Source organism: Hyperoodon ampullatus, assembly GCF_949752795.1.
Source record: "Hyperoodon ampullatus genome assembly, chromosome: 9".
NCBI classification, from domain to species: Eukaryota; Metazoa; Chordata; class Mammalia; order Artiodactyla; family Ziphiidae; genus Hyperoodon; species Hyperoodon ampullatus.
The window spans coordinates 67,817,889-67,835,089 of NC_136922.1; the positions used below are offsets into that span (position 1 = coordinate 67,817,889).

General features: G+C 42.0%; 1 protein-coding gene across 1 annotated transcript in view; it reads right to left on the minus strand.

Annotated features, from left to right (window-relative positions):
• The window catches only part of AOAH (acyloxyacyl hydrolase), a gene marked incomplete at both ends in the record, with an annotated part of 177,061 nt that overhangs the window by 92,943 nt on the left and 66,917 nt on the right, over positions 1-17,201 (minus strand). Inside the window, 6 exons of the mRNA XM_079711786.1 lie at positions 1,279-1,373; positions 3,236-3,284; positions 5,684-5,732; positions 6,597-6,667; positions 7,751-7,811; positions 16,225-16,295. Coding sequence (XP_079567912.1) covers positions 1,279-1,373; positions 3,236-3,284; positions 5,684-5,732; positions 6,597-6,667; positions 7,751-7,811; positions 16,225-16,295 — 396 coding nt within the window. The remainder of the gene's footprint in view (positions 1-1,278; positions 1,374-3,235; positions 3,285-5,683; positions 5,733-6,596; positions 6,668-7,750; positions 7,812-16,224; positions 16,296-17,201) is intronic.

A 17,201-nucleotide genomic window follows, 5' to 3' on the forward strand; every position in this document is an offset into this window, starting at 1 on the left:
GGAATACTTCTTAAAATAATCTTTTTCAGGAAAGCATAAATCTGTTATATTTTCTGAATCTTTGAATGACTGAGAATACATTTCTGTGGGCTTCATGTAGGAACCATATCTTGGCAGCTGGAGCAGTTTTGACACACTATCCTCAAAATGTTGTAGAGGTCGTTCCACCATTTTCTGAAATTTATCATTGAAAGGTAAGTCTGATGTCAAAAGGATTTTTCCTCCTAGTATGTCCCCTGGTTGTTTGTTGGGCTGAATGATTGGAAGATTTTTCTTTATATTTGGAATATAATGGAAAAGCAAGAGATGACGAGGAGAGTCTCTTTTATATTCTCTGGAGTTCAGTGGGGTTTTGGATTAAAGTCAAGGATTTCTTCAACTCAAGAAAATTATTTTTTGCTGTTTATTTGGTCACCACTTCCTCTCTGTCTGATGTGTTCTCCTCCCCCGGGTTTCCTATTCAATCTCCTGGACCTATAACCTATATGCCTCTTATGTGAGTTCCAGAATTTGGCTGACTGGTTTTCTCACCCTGTTTTTTACATTGTCCAACTTGCTAGTCAGTATGACCATCACATTTTTATATCAGGCCATTATTGTTTCACCTAAAAGTAGTCTTCCCTAACCTCAGATTGTTCCTTTTTCATGAGTATAATCTCCTCACATTATTGTTGAGAATCTGGATTTAATATCTTACAAAATTTACTTTCCTGTAGCAAGCTTTTTTCAAGTGTTCTTTTCTTTGGAGACCATGAACATTTTTTCTATGTTCAAATGTTTCTCTGTTTGCTCATCTTACAAGGGAGGTCTGTGTTTGCCCAGTTTTAGAACTTGGGAGAGGTTCCATCAGAGAGTATTCAGGTTCATGTCTGATTTCTTCAGTGTGAGAAAAGGGATTAAAGAAGAATGTATAATTCTTGTAGTTTAACTTCCCTGGATCAGCGTTTTCATTTTATAGGAGGTTGAAGAGAGAACTACATCCCGAGGTGGCTGTACAACAAGGGCTTCCCCACTATGCCCAAGTTTCCTTTCCACCCGGCAGGGGCACCATCCTCCTTCTCTAATGGACAAGATAGCTCTTGTTATGAGCCTGTTGTTCTTATCACACTGTTTGAACTGAACTGAACTGAAATGGCTATGGATGTGCCTTTGATGGCAGATTGTGCTGAGAAGGGAAATTTGCACCTGTTTGGATCTGGCATCACATTTATAGAGAGCAAGGGGGAAACAAACACAGAGGCCAGCACATCCCACATGATTACTGCCAAAATTACTTACCAAAGACATCTGTGAAGCTGTGATCCAATCGGGAGGGATGTGAAAATGAGCCCCAGCTGAGTCTCCCAGCAAAATGATTCCCCTGGGCTGTGAACCTAGGTGGCACAATTTATTTGCATTATTTATGCACTCAAGTAGTTTGGAGCCCCCAGATTGGGTAGTTAGGTGAGTACATACCCTGGTGCATATTCTGTGCATAGAGCATCGTAACAGTGATGCATTGCCACTTTTCGAGTGTTGGAGAGTGAGGGGCATAGCATTTAGGAGCTGAACGAGATTTCCAGGCCATTGAAACTGCCAGCTAAGCTGTACAGATGCAGGTGTGCTTCCTAGCTCAGCATAAAACAAACTCCTGTGCAACATCTTGAGTGAATGATAGATGAATAAAGCATCAAAACTTTATCTGAACTCAGAAATATGCCCTAAATTTTGGTTCTGAAAATTGCTTTCTTGGAAAACACACTCATTTCTGTTAATATCCACTTTAGGAATTAGTAAGCTCATGGAGCAATTTTGATTTTTTTCAAAGATGTTATGGTCTTTTAATGTCCTTAATCTATATATACAAAAGCACTGGATGGACAATTATGGCTGATTAGTGGGGAGATGGAGAGATAAAATCTCTATGCAGCCCTATATGTTAGGAGGTTAAGAATCACTTAATCTGATTCTAAGGCCCATCTACATGAATCATTCATCCATGGGTGATGCACGAACTCTTCCAAATCCGTTAAGATCCTGAAAGAATCAATCAGTGCCTCTCAGAGTCAGAGAGGAGAGCCTACTTCCTCCACCTCCAAAGGCCCCAAATCAAGCTAAGGATGGCCCAGCCTCACTCCGGCGGCTCCCTATCTCGGCACTTTGTGACAGCTAGCACTTGGCCACACAAATGGGGACTGAGAAGGCCCAGGACATTGAGGAGGGGTTGGGATTTGGGGAATCCAAGAGGCTTCCCACAGTGAACCCAGAGCCTCACACCGGGATTTCACTTAGATCTGAGTTTACTTATTCATTTGTCTATTTGTTAATGCATTCCTTTATTCATCCAACAAGCATTTCTAAACTGCATTACTATGTGTCGGGTCCTTACATTTTCTACCTCCATCCTGTCCTTCTAATAGCTTACAGACAATTAGACTTTAAGCTGATTGAGGGCAAGGACTGTATCACGTCTGCCCATAAAAACTCAGAGCCAAGTATAGCCCTTGGTGCATAATAGGAATAGGTGTTCAGGAAATATCTGTTGAATGAATGAATGAATGAAATGCTTCTAAATGTTAGGGGAAAGCATTGTCTAAACATAAAACAGTGATGCTACCATACGGTCTTGTTTGAGACTCTTTGGGCATCACCAGGACCATGTTTTCAGTACTATGTGGGTGGTAATAGGTTCCTCCTAAGAACACTGGTAGCCCAGGTGTATGTGGCATTGGGCATTTAGAATACAGAGCTTTTGCTCAGGTATTTTTGGGAACTCTCAATGGCTATTGCTTGGAGGTCTCCCTCAAGTCACCCAGATTTGAGTCTTTAGCCCAGTCGACACAAGGACTCTGTCAGTACAAGTCTAGATGTCTGACCTTGTAGTGTATTGAGGAAGACACAGAGAAGACTGAAAATTATCACCTCCACTTATTTTCTTATTTGGAGAAGTGCTGGATTTCAGTTACCCTGTTATCTATCTTACAGCCTTTTCTAATATTATCATTAAAGTTTCCAATTCCCCAAAAAAGGAATCAATTAAACACATTTAGTTTTGCTTTGTCTTGATTCTGCCTCATTTGTCTATAATCTCTTTCACGTCATTTTCTAATTTGTCACAAAAATAAATGTAAATTGGTCAACATTATGTGGTAGCATCAGGCACTTCCTCACTTGGATGGTCTGTTTGCTTCAATCTGACTCAGACTAGAAAAGAATATTCTATTGGAATAAGTACACTGACTTTTACAATTCATACCTTCACAGAATTTCTTCTCGTATGGAATTCCATCTTTTGGATCAACACCCTTTAAGAGGAATGATGAAATTAGCAGCTTGCTTTTAAATTTATGAGACACAGACACAAAATCCTTCCCAAATGGCTTTAAAAGCACGAAAACAAATCAGTAGATAAAATCCTTTAAAGTCTCTTGAGCCCTTAATCCAACATAGCAACATCCTAGGTAAGTGAATTGGGCTTTAAGGAACTGGGGGCAGGAATAAGGAGACATCCAGAAACTGGACCAGGGTTGATGCTTCTAGAGCAGAGATTCTCAACAGGGCTGCTTTTGAGGCACCCCTTCCCCACCCCTGCCCCACAGCCATCCGAAGGGACATTTGGCAATGCCTGGGAGACATCTGTGGTTGTTAAAATGGGGGGAGAGGAAGCTACTGGCATTTAGTGGGGAGAGGCAGGGATGCTACTGACCATCATACAATGTACAAGGCAGCCCAAACCATAAAGAATGATTCCAAATGTTGATGTGATGAGACTGAGAAACCCAGAAGTGAGGTTGAGCCTGTGAGTGGGACAGAGTTACCACAGCTGAGGGCACTTCCTAACACTTAAAGCTAAGTCTGTGAATTAGTGGAGCAGCTGGTCCTTGGAAGGCTTGAGCAGAGTCTGGATAACTTTTAAAAAGTTAAAATATATATATATAATTCTTTTTTTCTTTTGTTTGCCAAACTCTGGTCTGGAGAGCACTGGCATTCCACTAGATATTAATGGTATTAACAGTATTTTAGGAAGAAAGAACCTGATGGTCAGAGATGTACTGGAAACAGTGTGTTCACTGTCTTGGTCTTGGGGACTCCCAACATGCATTAAAACATTAAAGATGCTGAGAAATTCGGAAGTAAAGAAAACTGTTCAGGCTTATTTGACCCAGTACTTTCCAAACATTGCTCTAGCGCCCCTCCTCCCTTACCTCTTAACCTACCACTCAACACTGGAGTTCTTGGACACAGTCTGGGAAATGTTGGACTTAGTGATTGTAAAGTCCTCTCTGAGTTTATGATTTTGTGATTCTGTGAGTCATTTTTCCTCCATGGAAAGGGATAGGTATGAAGGTCATGTGTCTTTCTCCTATTACTGATGATAAATTCTGAGTCTTGGCTCCCTGGGCTCCTGGTGGATTTCCACTGGTCTAGCACAGTCTCTTATTGGCCTTCCTTATGTAGGTGGGCTCCCATGTCAGAGGCAGGGATGGGGTCATGGAACCAAGACAGCAGCTTCACACACTAATAAACCCCCATGTCCTCCAACATGACAACTAAGCTTGACTTTATCGAACAAGAGCTGCCTTGGGGGTCTTGACACCTTGACACCTTAAGATCTAGGGGACATGTCTTCCCCTCCTCATGAAAAGGCAGTGTGACTGATGATAGGGTGGGTGGGTAGGGCTATACCAGGATACAATCTGTCTTGCTCTCCATATCTCAGAAGAAATGGACCATCAGTGTCCTGGAGAGGGGAAACTGTTTACAGAAACCTTCTCCTCTTCATCCAAGCAGACAAATTAGGCAACCATTCAGAGGCAATCTATCTTGAAGCTGGGGAATCTTAAACTTCAAGGCTCCTTGTTTGTACGATCCCTGCCTGTGCGAGTGCTGGGAGCAGCTGGGAGCTATAGAGTGTTTTAGGTGGAGAGCAGCCAGGCTGCACTCAGAACAATATTTCTACATAAGCACTCCTGGTAAATTGGAAAAGAGATCTCAGAAGAAAGGGACCTGAATTTCCAAGACTCCAGGAATTTGTTAAGATTTCTTTTATTGTTCTAATTAATTATACTTTTATTCTTGATTTTGTATTTGTATTTGGTATTCTTTTTCTTCAGGAGGACCCCTCAAATCCTATAAGCTCAAGACCTCACAAAATTGGGTCTGCTGCCCTTGCCGTGCTAAGATTAAGTGTTTGGCTTTTCTCTTTCCTTCCCTTTTCTCTATGTGGAAGCTGCTAATTTATTATTCATAGGGAACTGGGGCACCAGCATTAGATGCCTCAGGATGTGGGTAGTGGGGTAACTACAGGTAACTTCCACTCTGCCTGACTAGCCTTATGAAATAGAAAAGAATGGCTGCAATGAAATGGTGACAGCATGCGGTTTGCTCCAATAGCTGTTTGGGTTACTGTAAAACTTTGTTAACACCATTCTCCATTTAATTTCCAAACAGAATAAAGGGATTAGATGTGAATGACCTTAAGCAAGACTTAGAGGGGCTGTGACAGAGACAGCCTTAACTCTCATTACAACATGGACACTCTTCACATGGGATTGGATTCTATGCCCCTCTTCCAAACAGCAGAGGAAGAGTTGCTGTAATCTACCATCTTCTTCCTTAGGTGTGACTGAAGCAAACAGGCAATGGGCTTTTAAGGAGGGCGGAAAGCAAGAGAATAGGGTTAAATTTGAATTTAGTCGCTTACCCAAATGCCATTACAGTTTGAATCCTGATGTGTATCCCAGTTGTCTGGCCTATGAAGAAAAACATCAACATTGGTCTTTGGCATGTATTTATCATTCTGAATGTCAGCTTCACAAATGAAGGGATGAACGAATGAGTGCTACACCAAGTGTCTTCGATAGACAACAGTTTCTTCAGGGAAAAGTGCCACACACCATTGTGTGTTGTGGCACACAGAAGCCTCACTTGGCCTCCTTGCCATTCTCTTGGCTTTGGATGTTTGCTGGGAACTGTGGACCAAATGCAGTCTTCTCACAATTGACTATATTCATGGGAGGTATTGTTGTGGAATGATGCTGATGGGAATAATGAACACACCTGCAGTCCATTTCATTTAGACAGGTGACACCATTAAAGTTATGCCTCTAACGTCCCAAACATCTGGTTAATGCTTCAGCACTGTAGTCACAGCTAAGATGAAGGCTGGCATACCCAGTTTGAGGTCTGAGATGTGACTGAACATCAGCCTGGGACTAAAATGTGACCTGCGCTCTACTCTGCCCCCGTCGCCCTCCTCCTGGTGGAAGAGGCTACTCTTTCTGGGCCCAGGGCTGCCTGTAGAACTCGTGCAGGAGGCTGGATAAACGTCCACAATAACCTGCCTACTCACGTGTTTCTCCCACTAGACTGTAAACTCCTCCTATTTCTATTTGTTTACCACCCAACATGGTGCAGAGTGCTTGGCAACGCTTGATGAGCATTTTTTGGGCAAATGAATGAACAAACAGTTTTTCCATTGCGCTTTACTTCAATTAGGACATGGAGGTCCCTTCTCTCTGTAAGCACGAATCCCCTAGGCTGAGGGAGATAATTATGCCTTCTGCCTCCTTTTCAGAAGGTAATTTTCAACATCAGTGACCAGCAGAGACCGTTACCTCCTGCCTGGGTATGCCATCTTGTTGCTGTCGTTACAGTCTCTCCCTCGCCAGTGAGAGCCCCGCAGTGTCTGAAATTGAAGAGCATACACAGGAAGGGTCAGTTCTGCTTTGACGTTATCCACAGTGAAGGCCAATCAGAGCTGTCTGAGGGGTACTGACATCTGCCATTTTAAATCCAAATACAGTCTAGGAACACTAGAGATCACTAAGAAAATTAAGATGATATGCTAAGACCTCCTGTGTGAGGTGAAATGTAATATGGTACCAGGGCCAATCACAGATGAAGTGTGTGTGTATGTGAGAGTGTGTGTACGTGTGTGTATATGTGTTGTTGGGTGCGTGCTGATATGTGAGTGTATGGGGGTGCATGTGTGTGCATGTATGTGGGCACGTGTGCATTCACATGGGTTATGTGAATGCATGTTTTATACACGTGTCTGTGTACATGTGTGTTCATGTGTATGTGTCTATGTGCACTTCCACAAAGAGCAGGACCATCCAACTCCCTGAACTTTCTCTATCAAAGGCTCCAAAACAACTGGTTTATTTGGTTCAGTGATTAATCATTTTGCTGGATAATTTTAAAAACCTCTAGCCAAACTGGTTAGTTGTGTGGATTTATTATATTTTTGACATGTCTGATTTGAAAGAATCAAGAGTCATGATAATGTCAATGTTTTTATTTCTCACATTCCCAGGTAGAGTATTTGAGATCCCACCTACTTTGGAGAGTTTGTGACATCTGTTGCTTGCTTGTTGAATTTTGCAGAGAACATTCTGACATCCTAACTGTTCTAAATCTAACATGTGTACACAGACATAAACACACACACACACACTTTAAAAAAGTAAGTTAAAATACGTTTAAGAATTTTGAAAATAATTCCCAACACATTTCAAGATAACTGTTATCCCCGTGGAGAATTCCAGGTGGGAATGGCTTCAGGAAACGAAAACAGTCTAGGACTAAGATCCACTTTGATGGTCCATGTATTAGTAAGATACCAAAAAGTCTGTAAACGTCATAAAATGGTGTATTATCACATTAATAATACATTCAAATGGCATTCAACCTTGTCTTATTAAAGGAAAAATTTATACGAAGCGATGCAATATTTAGCGAACATCTGGTTAGTCTTAATGATACTTACTGGGAAAACACTGTATTTGTCTGAATCTACATCTTTGAATGGTAAAGAATTTTGTATAGCCCTAGAAGAAAAAAAAACAAAACACCTGGTGAGCTAACAAAAAACAAATGGTGTTTGTGAAAACAAATAGAGACATTTTTAGATATGGCTGTGTTGAGTTTATGTGACAGAACCCCATTCTAAAAATAAAATTAAAGACCTAAATAAAAATTTTAAAAATAAAATAAAAATAAAATGAAGAGTACCAGTCAAACTTTGCTCATCCCTGCTCTCCACTCAACAGAACTATTTTCTCTCTGACTTTTTACTTGGCCTATATGGGGAGGTAAAATATAATGAACTCAAGTTTTAGAGGGCATGGGATACGGCTGTTGAGGTCCTCAGGAAAGAACCTACATTTTTGGTCCAGTCAACGAGCTCAGTACTACAGATTTTACACATTTTACACATTTTGTGATGGAAATCTTTTCTTAAGATTCTCCTCTGTTAAACCACTTATTCTGAGAATCTGACAATTTAGTTGTCACTCCCGTTCAAGAGCCTGGGGAACCAAGGGCTCTGTTGTGATTGATGACCAAGCAATTCATGCCAAAACCACGGACACCCCCCTGAGTGAGGATTTCCCCTGAGATCTCACTACCAGACTTTTCCCAGCTTCCAAAGGCAAACACTGTTTCCCTCTAGGAAAATCACTTACAGAGTAGCAGGGAAGTGCCATCATATGGCAGGGTGAGCTTAGAATATAGAGGGAGTAACATGACCCTTTAAAGGATTTAGTAAATGGTCTTTTGAATCAAGAGCTTCTCAGCAGTTCTGAGAGTCTCAAGTCAAATGAATTCAGCCAGAGCCAGCATGGAGCCTAATTGGTGGTATGGAGCCTGTCTTATGAGCTCTGAGATGGTGGACCCACCACAAGTCCACATTAATAGACCCCTTGGGAGATGACATCTCCTGTAAGACTAGGTAGTTTTCTCCCATGTATATATTTGACCTCTTGATAGCCATTTTATGTTTCTAGATGAGAAAAGGAGGGAAGACACAGAGGGAGAGGGAGAGGGAGAGGGAGGGGGAGATGGAGAGAGAGAAAGAGGACGAACAGACCCAAAGAGCCGTATTTTCAGTCTGAGAAAAGGTTCTGGGTGAAAGGTCTCACTGAGGATGACAAAGCTACCCCTTTCCACCTTTGCCATCTCAGGGATGAGAGTTTGTCCTTGAAGGAAGGAACAATGAGTTGTCTCTAGAATTAGAAAGCTAGTTCATTAAACTAACATTTACCTGCTTATTTTAAAGGCTCAAAGTGACAAACCAAAACCATACATTCTAGACATGAGAGGGTAGATTTGTCACCATAAGTCACATAAATTGCAATTTACATAAACTCCACAATCCCTTATTCATAGCCCCCAAATCCAAACAGGTCTGAACACCAAGAGTTGTTTCTTATTTTCAACTTTGCAACTAACACATTTGGTGGCAAAACTTGACCCAAACTGGTCTAAGGCAATTCATAAGCTATACCTTATTTAGTGTGACTATCCGTATATTTCATTGCTGATATATAAATCTGTTTGATTAGGAGGTGCTGGGAGTGTTAGGTGAGTTATGGCATATGTACCATATGTTACTTTCTTAAAATCTGAATTCAAAATCACATCTGGCTCTGTTTTGGATAAAGCATTGTTGACTTTCACTACTATTACTTCTGCAAAATTGTATCTAAACTTGATACCTTGTGTATCCTTACAGGTATCTGGTTGTATGCTGAAATATTCATTCATTCATTCATTCCCCAGCCATTGTTGAAGTCCTTGCATGTGCCAGGCATCATAATAGATATTAGGGCTGAATATAAGATGCATTTCCTATGCTAGAAGAGCTTAATGATGGGTGGGGGGAAACAAGGCATCAACAGATAATCACAGTGCTATGGAGAAAATTCTATAAGAGGGTTGTGCACACAGAGGGAAAACATTTCTAACTCTATACAGGGAAGGAGGTGATCTTAAGGTGAAAGCTAAAGGATGAGAAAGCATTTTCAAAGCAAGTAATTGGGTGATGGGTGTGGGTGTTCTAGTAGGAAGGAAAAGCATGGGAAGCCCCTTAACATAGCTCTAGGTTCTGAAATTAGACTCCTTGGATTTGAATCCCAGGTCTGCCGTCTACTTGGTATGTAACTTTGGGCAAATTATTTAATCTGTTTGTACATCTGTTACCTCATTTGTAAACGGGGCCAGTGTCAGTACCTGCTTCCTAGGGCTGTTGCAAAGACTAATAGCATTGTTATGTGTGAAGCAAGGAAGACTGGTGCCAAGCATGTGATAAGTACTCACAAAATATTAGCTCTTTTCATTATTATGTGCAATGCTAACAGTTATTCCAAGGATGGTTTCTAGGATTGGGCAAATAGGAATCAGGTGTCTGCTCTTATGACATTTTAGTTTCTGGAGATATCTCGAATCCAATCCATGGACTCTCTTCAGATTTTCAGGTTCCCAGCCACACAATGTCCCGTCCAGTTATGCGTGTCCATTATTTTTAGGTATTTTAACCATAAGCACCTTTGCAGCAAGCATTTTTGCTGTAAACATTTTCACTGCATAACTAATTGGCCATAAGACAATTTTGCCATAAAAGGTAAAATGATTGGTTGATAGTTTGTTTTGATATATATCATACAAAAATCATGACAGATGATGATGATTTGCCCCAAGAGCTGGTTTCTGATTTTGAAGCACACTACAATGGAGGAGAAAGAGGTTGAGGGCCTGAAAGTTGCAGATTTGAACTCGCATTTCCCATAGAACTTTGGAGTGTTTATCAACAGACATATTACAAGATGCCAAGAACACACAACAGTGTAGAGGTTTTCACAACACAATACAAAGCTTAGGTATGAACATACGTCCTCGTATTTGGAAACTGATACCTCTCCTAACGAAGGAAGAAATCTCAGCAAAAAAGAAAAAGTGTGATGCCAAATGAGGAGAAGAATCAACAAGAAAAAACAGTGTGTAAAATACTAAGAATGAAAGACCTGGAAGACAAGTGCTTATGTACAAGTCACGAAATAAGATCAGCCATTTTCACAGTATTGCCATGAAATATACACACACTTTAAATATATTCAGATATTTTGTATTTAGCAATAAAGTCTCTTTAATTTTGTAATTCATTTTTTCATGTTTCATGATGTCCTTCTTAATGTCTCATTTTTCATTGTTTTATCCTTTACAGCAAAATCATGGCTAATTAGTTACCTGGCAAAAATGTTTTTGGCAGCAAAGCTGTCTAAGGCAGAGAAATTTACGGTGAAAATACCTAGAACCCCAGTTACCACGTTGGCTGGTGCAGCTAATCACCTGCTTGCTGCTCCTGCCCTATGACTATCTGGGGTTGGGCTAGCAGGCTTGACCCAGGGAGCAATTGTGATTGCAGCTGAATGGCATTCATTACATAATGGTGAGCTATTCAAGTTCAAAGTGCCTAAAATTATGTCATGAAACTGGGGCATTACAACAAAAGAAGACTAGGGGGAATAAAATTTCCATGTGTATCTGCCTCATATTTGAGTCCCAGGCAGTACTCCAGGGCCAGCGTGACTCTGTTTCATATGCATGTGGATGCGTTACGTGCACCCCTGTAAGATAAAATGAGAGCAGAGAAAACCATGGAAGGACACATCCTGACATGTTTACACGGCTCACCATGTCGTGGGGACAAGGACGATGTGGGAGGAAAGAGCAGGGCAGGAGCAAGAAGGAACAAATGAAAAAAGGCAAAGAATGATGAATTAAAAGCACAGTTAACGTAAGATAAGATAGTCTGTGTGAATTTATGTGAAATAATACATATGTGGGTTCATGCATTTGGAAATTCAATAAAAAGAATAAATTATTAAGAGGGGACCCTCCTGTCCTACCACTGCTACAATAGAAAATAGGCAGTATATAGGCACTGTGAACTCTGATCAAAACAAAACAACAACCAAAAACTTGGCTGCCCCATGGTAGTAGCCTGGTATCCTAAACATTTGTTTTTCTAATAAAGTAGCGCTTTTTATTTATTTATTCCCTTGTTTCTACAGAGTCCCTACTATACTAAAACTAAGCACTGTGGTAGGAACCAGGGATAAAAAGTTTACCAAGAAATGGTATCCCCGCTCTCCAAGAGCTGTCGGTGGGGGCGGGAGACTCATGGGGAAGCAGCCAGAGAGGAACAGGGTGCAGGAGCAGGCACCAGTGAGCCTGGAGTACGGAGGAGGCTAGCCAAGCAACCGGAGCTAGGGTGGGAGCTGGAAAGCTGCCCAAGGGTGGAGACACCTCCATTGTATTTTTTTTTTTTTTTTTTGCAATTGACAAGGAAATTTAGTTATTTCTGAGATATACATTTTAAAGTAATAACTAGAATTATAACTTATAACATTATACCAGAACATATAAGACTTTTAGAAATTTCATGTAATGTATGAAACATTTATATTAACATATTTCCATACAAATAATCCAAAGAAAGTTTAGTATTAGTTGTTTTTTGTTGTTGTTTGTTTATACTGCAGGTTCTTATTAGTCATCAATTTTATACACATCAGTGTATACATGTCAATCCCAATCGCCAAATTCAGCACCCCACCATCCCCACCCCACCGCGGTTTTCCCCCCTTGGTGTCCATATGTTTGTTCTCTACATCTGTGTCTCAACTTCTGCCCTGCAAACCAGTTCATATGTACCATTTCTCTAGGTTCCACACACATGCGTTAATATATGGTATTTGTTTTTCTCTTTCTGACTTACTTCACTCTGTATGACAGTCTCTAGATCCATCCATGTCTCAACAAATGACTCAATTTCATTCCTTTTTATGGCTGAGTAATATTCCATTGTATATATTTACCACTTCTTCTTTATCCATTCGTCTGTTGATGGGCATTTAGGTTGCTTCCATGACCTGGCTATTGTAAATAGTGCTGCAATGAACATTGGGGTCCATGTGTCTTTTTTGAATTATGGTTTTTGCTGGGTATGTGCCCAGTAGTGGGATTGCTGGATCATATGGTAATTCTATTTTTAGTTTTTTAAGGAAGCTCCATACTGTTCTCCATAGTGGCTGTATCAATTGACATTCCCACCAACAGTGCAAGAGTGTTCCCTTTTCTCCACACCCTCTCCAGCATTTGTTGTTTGTAGATTTTCTGATGATGCCCATTCTAACTGGTGTGAGGTGATACCTCATTGTAGTTTTGATTTGCATTTCTCTAATAATTAGTGATGTTGAGCAGCTTTTCATGTGCTTCTTGGCCATCTGTGTGTCTTCTTTAGAGAAATGTCTATTTAGGTCTTCTGCCCATTTTTGGATTGGGTTGTTTGTTTCTTTAATATTGAGCTGCATGAGCTATTTATATATTTGGGAGATTAATCCTTTGTCTGTTGATTCGTTTGCAAATATTTTCTCCCATTCTGAGAGTTGTCTTTTCGTCTTGTTTATGAAGGCATTAGACCAAACAGGATGGGGACAAGACAGGCACAGAGCCAGAAAGGCATTCTTACTGGAGGGGATTTTAGGGAAGCATTATGTAACAGAAGACACATAGGTCTTTGTCTCTACCACCTGCTGACTGTGCTAGTGGGTCAAGCATTAAATAAACTAGAACCGACTTGCTCATTTGAAAGTGAGGCTCCGAGTCAAGGGACAGGCAATGTTGTGGCTCTGAGCCTGACCTTTATAACCAGGCTGCTGGGTTCAAACATCATATTTATCCATGACTAGCTCTGTGACCTTGGACAAACGGCTTTACATCTTTAAAAAGGGGACCAAAAAACTGTTGTCTAACAGGGTTGCATTTATAAGAGTTCCTGGTGCAGAGACAGTATCAGATAACTTTTCCTTGTCATTATTATTACTGAGCCACAGGTTGTTTTAAAGAATAAACGAGGCTGCATTTAAATCTGCTTTATAACCCATGCAGCACTGAATAATTCATGACCTGGTACGAATTATACTAGAAGCACAATGATTTTTAGAAAGAAGAAAAGCATACTGCTTTTGCTTTTTCATGAAAAAATTTCCCTTTGAAATTGGGCCAGGAAAATCCCTGGCCACAGATGCTCTTGAATTCAGGTTTTCAAAGGTGGTTCAATTGAAGAGTTGTCATTTTAGGTCCTGAGGGCCCACGCTTGGTTTGACACAGAAAATGCAATGATGCTTTCAGCAAGGAGGGGACGGGGTCTCGATTCAACAAGAGCTAAGCACGATGAAATGGTCGGGGGCTTGGGACCTGGCCGCATCTTAGCCTACCACACTTTCTTTCACGTCCGATATTTCCCCTCTACTCCTCATGTCCTGATGGTCTCTGCCTCCACTTCTATTCATGAAAAGCGGGATTGATAACTGTTCCAGGATCCAAGTCCGCACTTTGCACAGTTGGCTTGCAGGAGCTTATGTGGGCAGATGAACCAGGAAAAGTTTTTAAACTCTTGGATCCCTCAGAGGCTCTGAATGTGGGTCAGATGCACAGCCGCCTCCTCTCCTGAGATACTTTCAAAGCAGACGGGGGATGTTCAATGCATTTAGCGTCCACGAAGCTCATGAGATGAAGGAAGGAGGAACATAGGAAAAGTGCCTCTATTGTGGGTTGAACTGTGTTCACCAAAAAGATATGTTGAAGTTCTAACCCCTGCTCCCTGTGAATGTGAACTTACTTGGAAAAAGGGTCTTTGCAGATGTTACTGAGTTAAGATGAGGCCATAAGTGTGGATCCTAATCCAATATGACTGGTTGCAAAAGGAAAACCAGACACACAGGGAAGATGGCCATATAAGAAGAGGGAAGCAGAGATTGGACTGACACAGCTGCAAGCCCAGGGTTGCCAAGGATGGACGGGCACCACCAGAAGCTAAGAGGCAAGGAAGGATTCGACCCAGAGTCCCCTAGGGAATCTCAGAAGGAGCAGAGTCTCAGAGGGATCTAGCCAACACCTTGCTTTCAGACTTCAGCCTCCAGAACTGGGAGAGAATACATTTATGTTGTTTCAAGCCATCTAGCTTGTGGTATTTTATTACAGCAGCCTTGGGAAACCAATACAGCCTCTCAGTCCAGATGTTCAGCCTGACTCTCACCTCTGGGGAGTTCTTCCCTCTAACTCCTCACCATGAGAGCCAGGCTGGACCGGAATGCACTCAAGTGATAGGAACTGCCTATGGGAGAGTGAGAATAAAAGCAGCAGGGGCCAGGGCAGACGGAGTGGTCTCCGTGAATGTCTCACATGAAGGACCATTATTTTGAGTCATTAAAGCATCATCTGTACAGGAAGCATCTGCAGTCTGGCTCCTGAAATAGAATGTGAGCGCGCTAGGGAGGACACAGTCAACCAGGAACCTACGAACGTGCCACTCTGTCCCATCAGGTCTCAGGCCAAGGAGTCTGCATTTTTAAAACTTTCCAAATGGGTCTATAGCTTGAATTTAGACATGGGGAAACTGAAGCTCAGAGACATTAAGTGGTTCAAGTCTTCAAAGTTGGCTCAAGAGGCAGCATTGCACAAGAGTCAAGAAAGTGGATGTTTCCAAAGAACAAGTGGGGTCCAATATACCTGGGGGTGTATCTTGGGTCCTCATGGCTGGGGGGAGTTACTTCTGTAAGACTCAGTTTCCTTCTCTGTGAAATGGAAATAATGATAATCCCTACTTCATGGAATTGTGAGAACTCAGTGCAGAAGTGCATTGAAAGTTCAGCATCTGGACCCCAGAACAGTGCCATACACTGCCTGGCAGCAGCCTCTGCCGCAGTCACATGGGAAGCAGCCGAGTGGAAGGTGGACCTATGCTATTTTGCTTCTTAGTCCAACGTGCCTCTCAGGACTGTTCCATCTTTTAATGTTTTGGACAGTGATGACTATAACACCCAGCATAACCTCAGACTCAGAGTGCAGCTGGAGGGAGCATGCGATTTTAAACAGAGACAGGAGGGCTTGGGAACTTTGGACAGTGTCTCTGTATTAGGAATCCTGTTCATACATAGCAGAGCTAGATTTTCTAGGTAATAGGTTGGGCTCTGTGAAAAAATGGTCCTTTTCTAGCCTTGTGAGTGCCTTGCTCTAAAGATGCTCAAAGGGTCCCTGCCATAACAGGTGGCCAACCTTGTCTGTATCTTACACAGCAAGGAGGAGCTGTCCTGTCCCCAGGTGCGGTGTGAGCATGCACTGAGCCACTCACAAGTCTCACTGGCAGGCAGGCTGCATTCCAGTCCGGGGCAGTAAGTCAGGTTGGAGGTTCAAAGACGCTGGTGTTCAGTTTATTTCCAAAATGATTTGTTCTGAGCTAATTTGTCTTCTAGTTTCTGTACAAGTCATGAGCAAGAAACACTTTCACTTTCAGAAAGATGCCTTTTAACTTGAAGACCATTTTAGTCATTAGAAAACAGGGACAACCAAAGATGCTATCCCCTGCCAGTGCTTAGGAAGGGGAACTTGTATACGTACAATTTAATCCTCTGACAGATCTTGGCCCAAAATGGGAGTGAACAAATATCAGAACCACTTCTGGAATATGTCTGGAGAGAAAAACAAAAACAAAAAGAGTTGTTTAGTTCAAGGGATGATTTTCCAACTTCTAAAGGCCCTTCCTCTCCTCTTGGCTCCACAGTTTGGATTTCTGGACTCTTCTTTCTCCAGAATCTGGGCCATTTTACTTAACTAAATTTACCTCTTGTTCCTGTTTCCACGCTCCATATTCATTCCACCTGTGTGCCTTTGTTCACGCCGGCTCCTCAGCCTGAAGGCTTCCCCTTCTCCCCCAGCCAGCTAGTCCCACCTTCATCTCTTTTCCACCTCTTCCCAAAAGGCTCTGGCCCACCTTGGTCCATTCTACTCAGACAACGTTCCTCTCCTCACTGCCCTCAGTGGCTTTAAAAAAGGATTTGAAAATAAAGACTGTTTTCAAATAAAATAATTCCTTCCTGTTATGAGATAAAATAAAGACTAATGGGAGAGACACTGGCTTAGGAAGAAGGAAGAAGGAAGGTCCCTTCCCTGGGGGAGGCGGGGTAGGGGAAGGAGGGGTGTGTAGATGAAGCCCCTCAAAGCTTCCTGAACAAAGGGATTTCAGACAGCAGTTTCCATAAGAATCTAGCTGTGGGATAAATTAAAAGCCTTGGCTTTTTACCAAGTAATGATTTTAGAAAGATTGCAGTTCCCTTGAAGCTTTTCTCAGACAAAAGAAAAAATCAACAGGGTAGAAAAAGTAAGGAACCAGCATTTATCAACAAAGGGAGAGATAGTTCGCTTTTCAAAAGTTCACTTCAGGGCTTCCCTGATGGCGCAGTGGTTGAGAGTCCGCCTGCCGATGCAGAGGACACGGGTTTGTGCCCCGGTCTGGGAAGATCCCACATGCCACGGAGCGGCTGGGCCCGTGAGCCATGGCCGCTGAGCCTGAGCGTCCGGAGCCTGTGCTCCGCAAC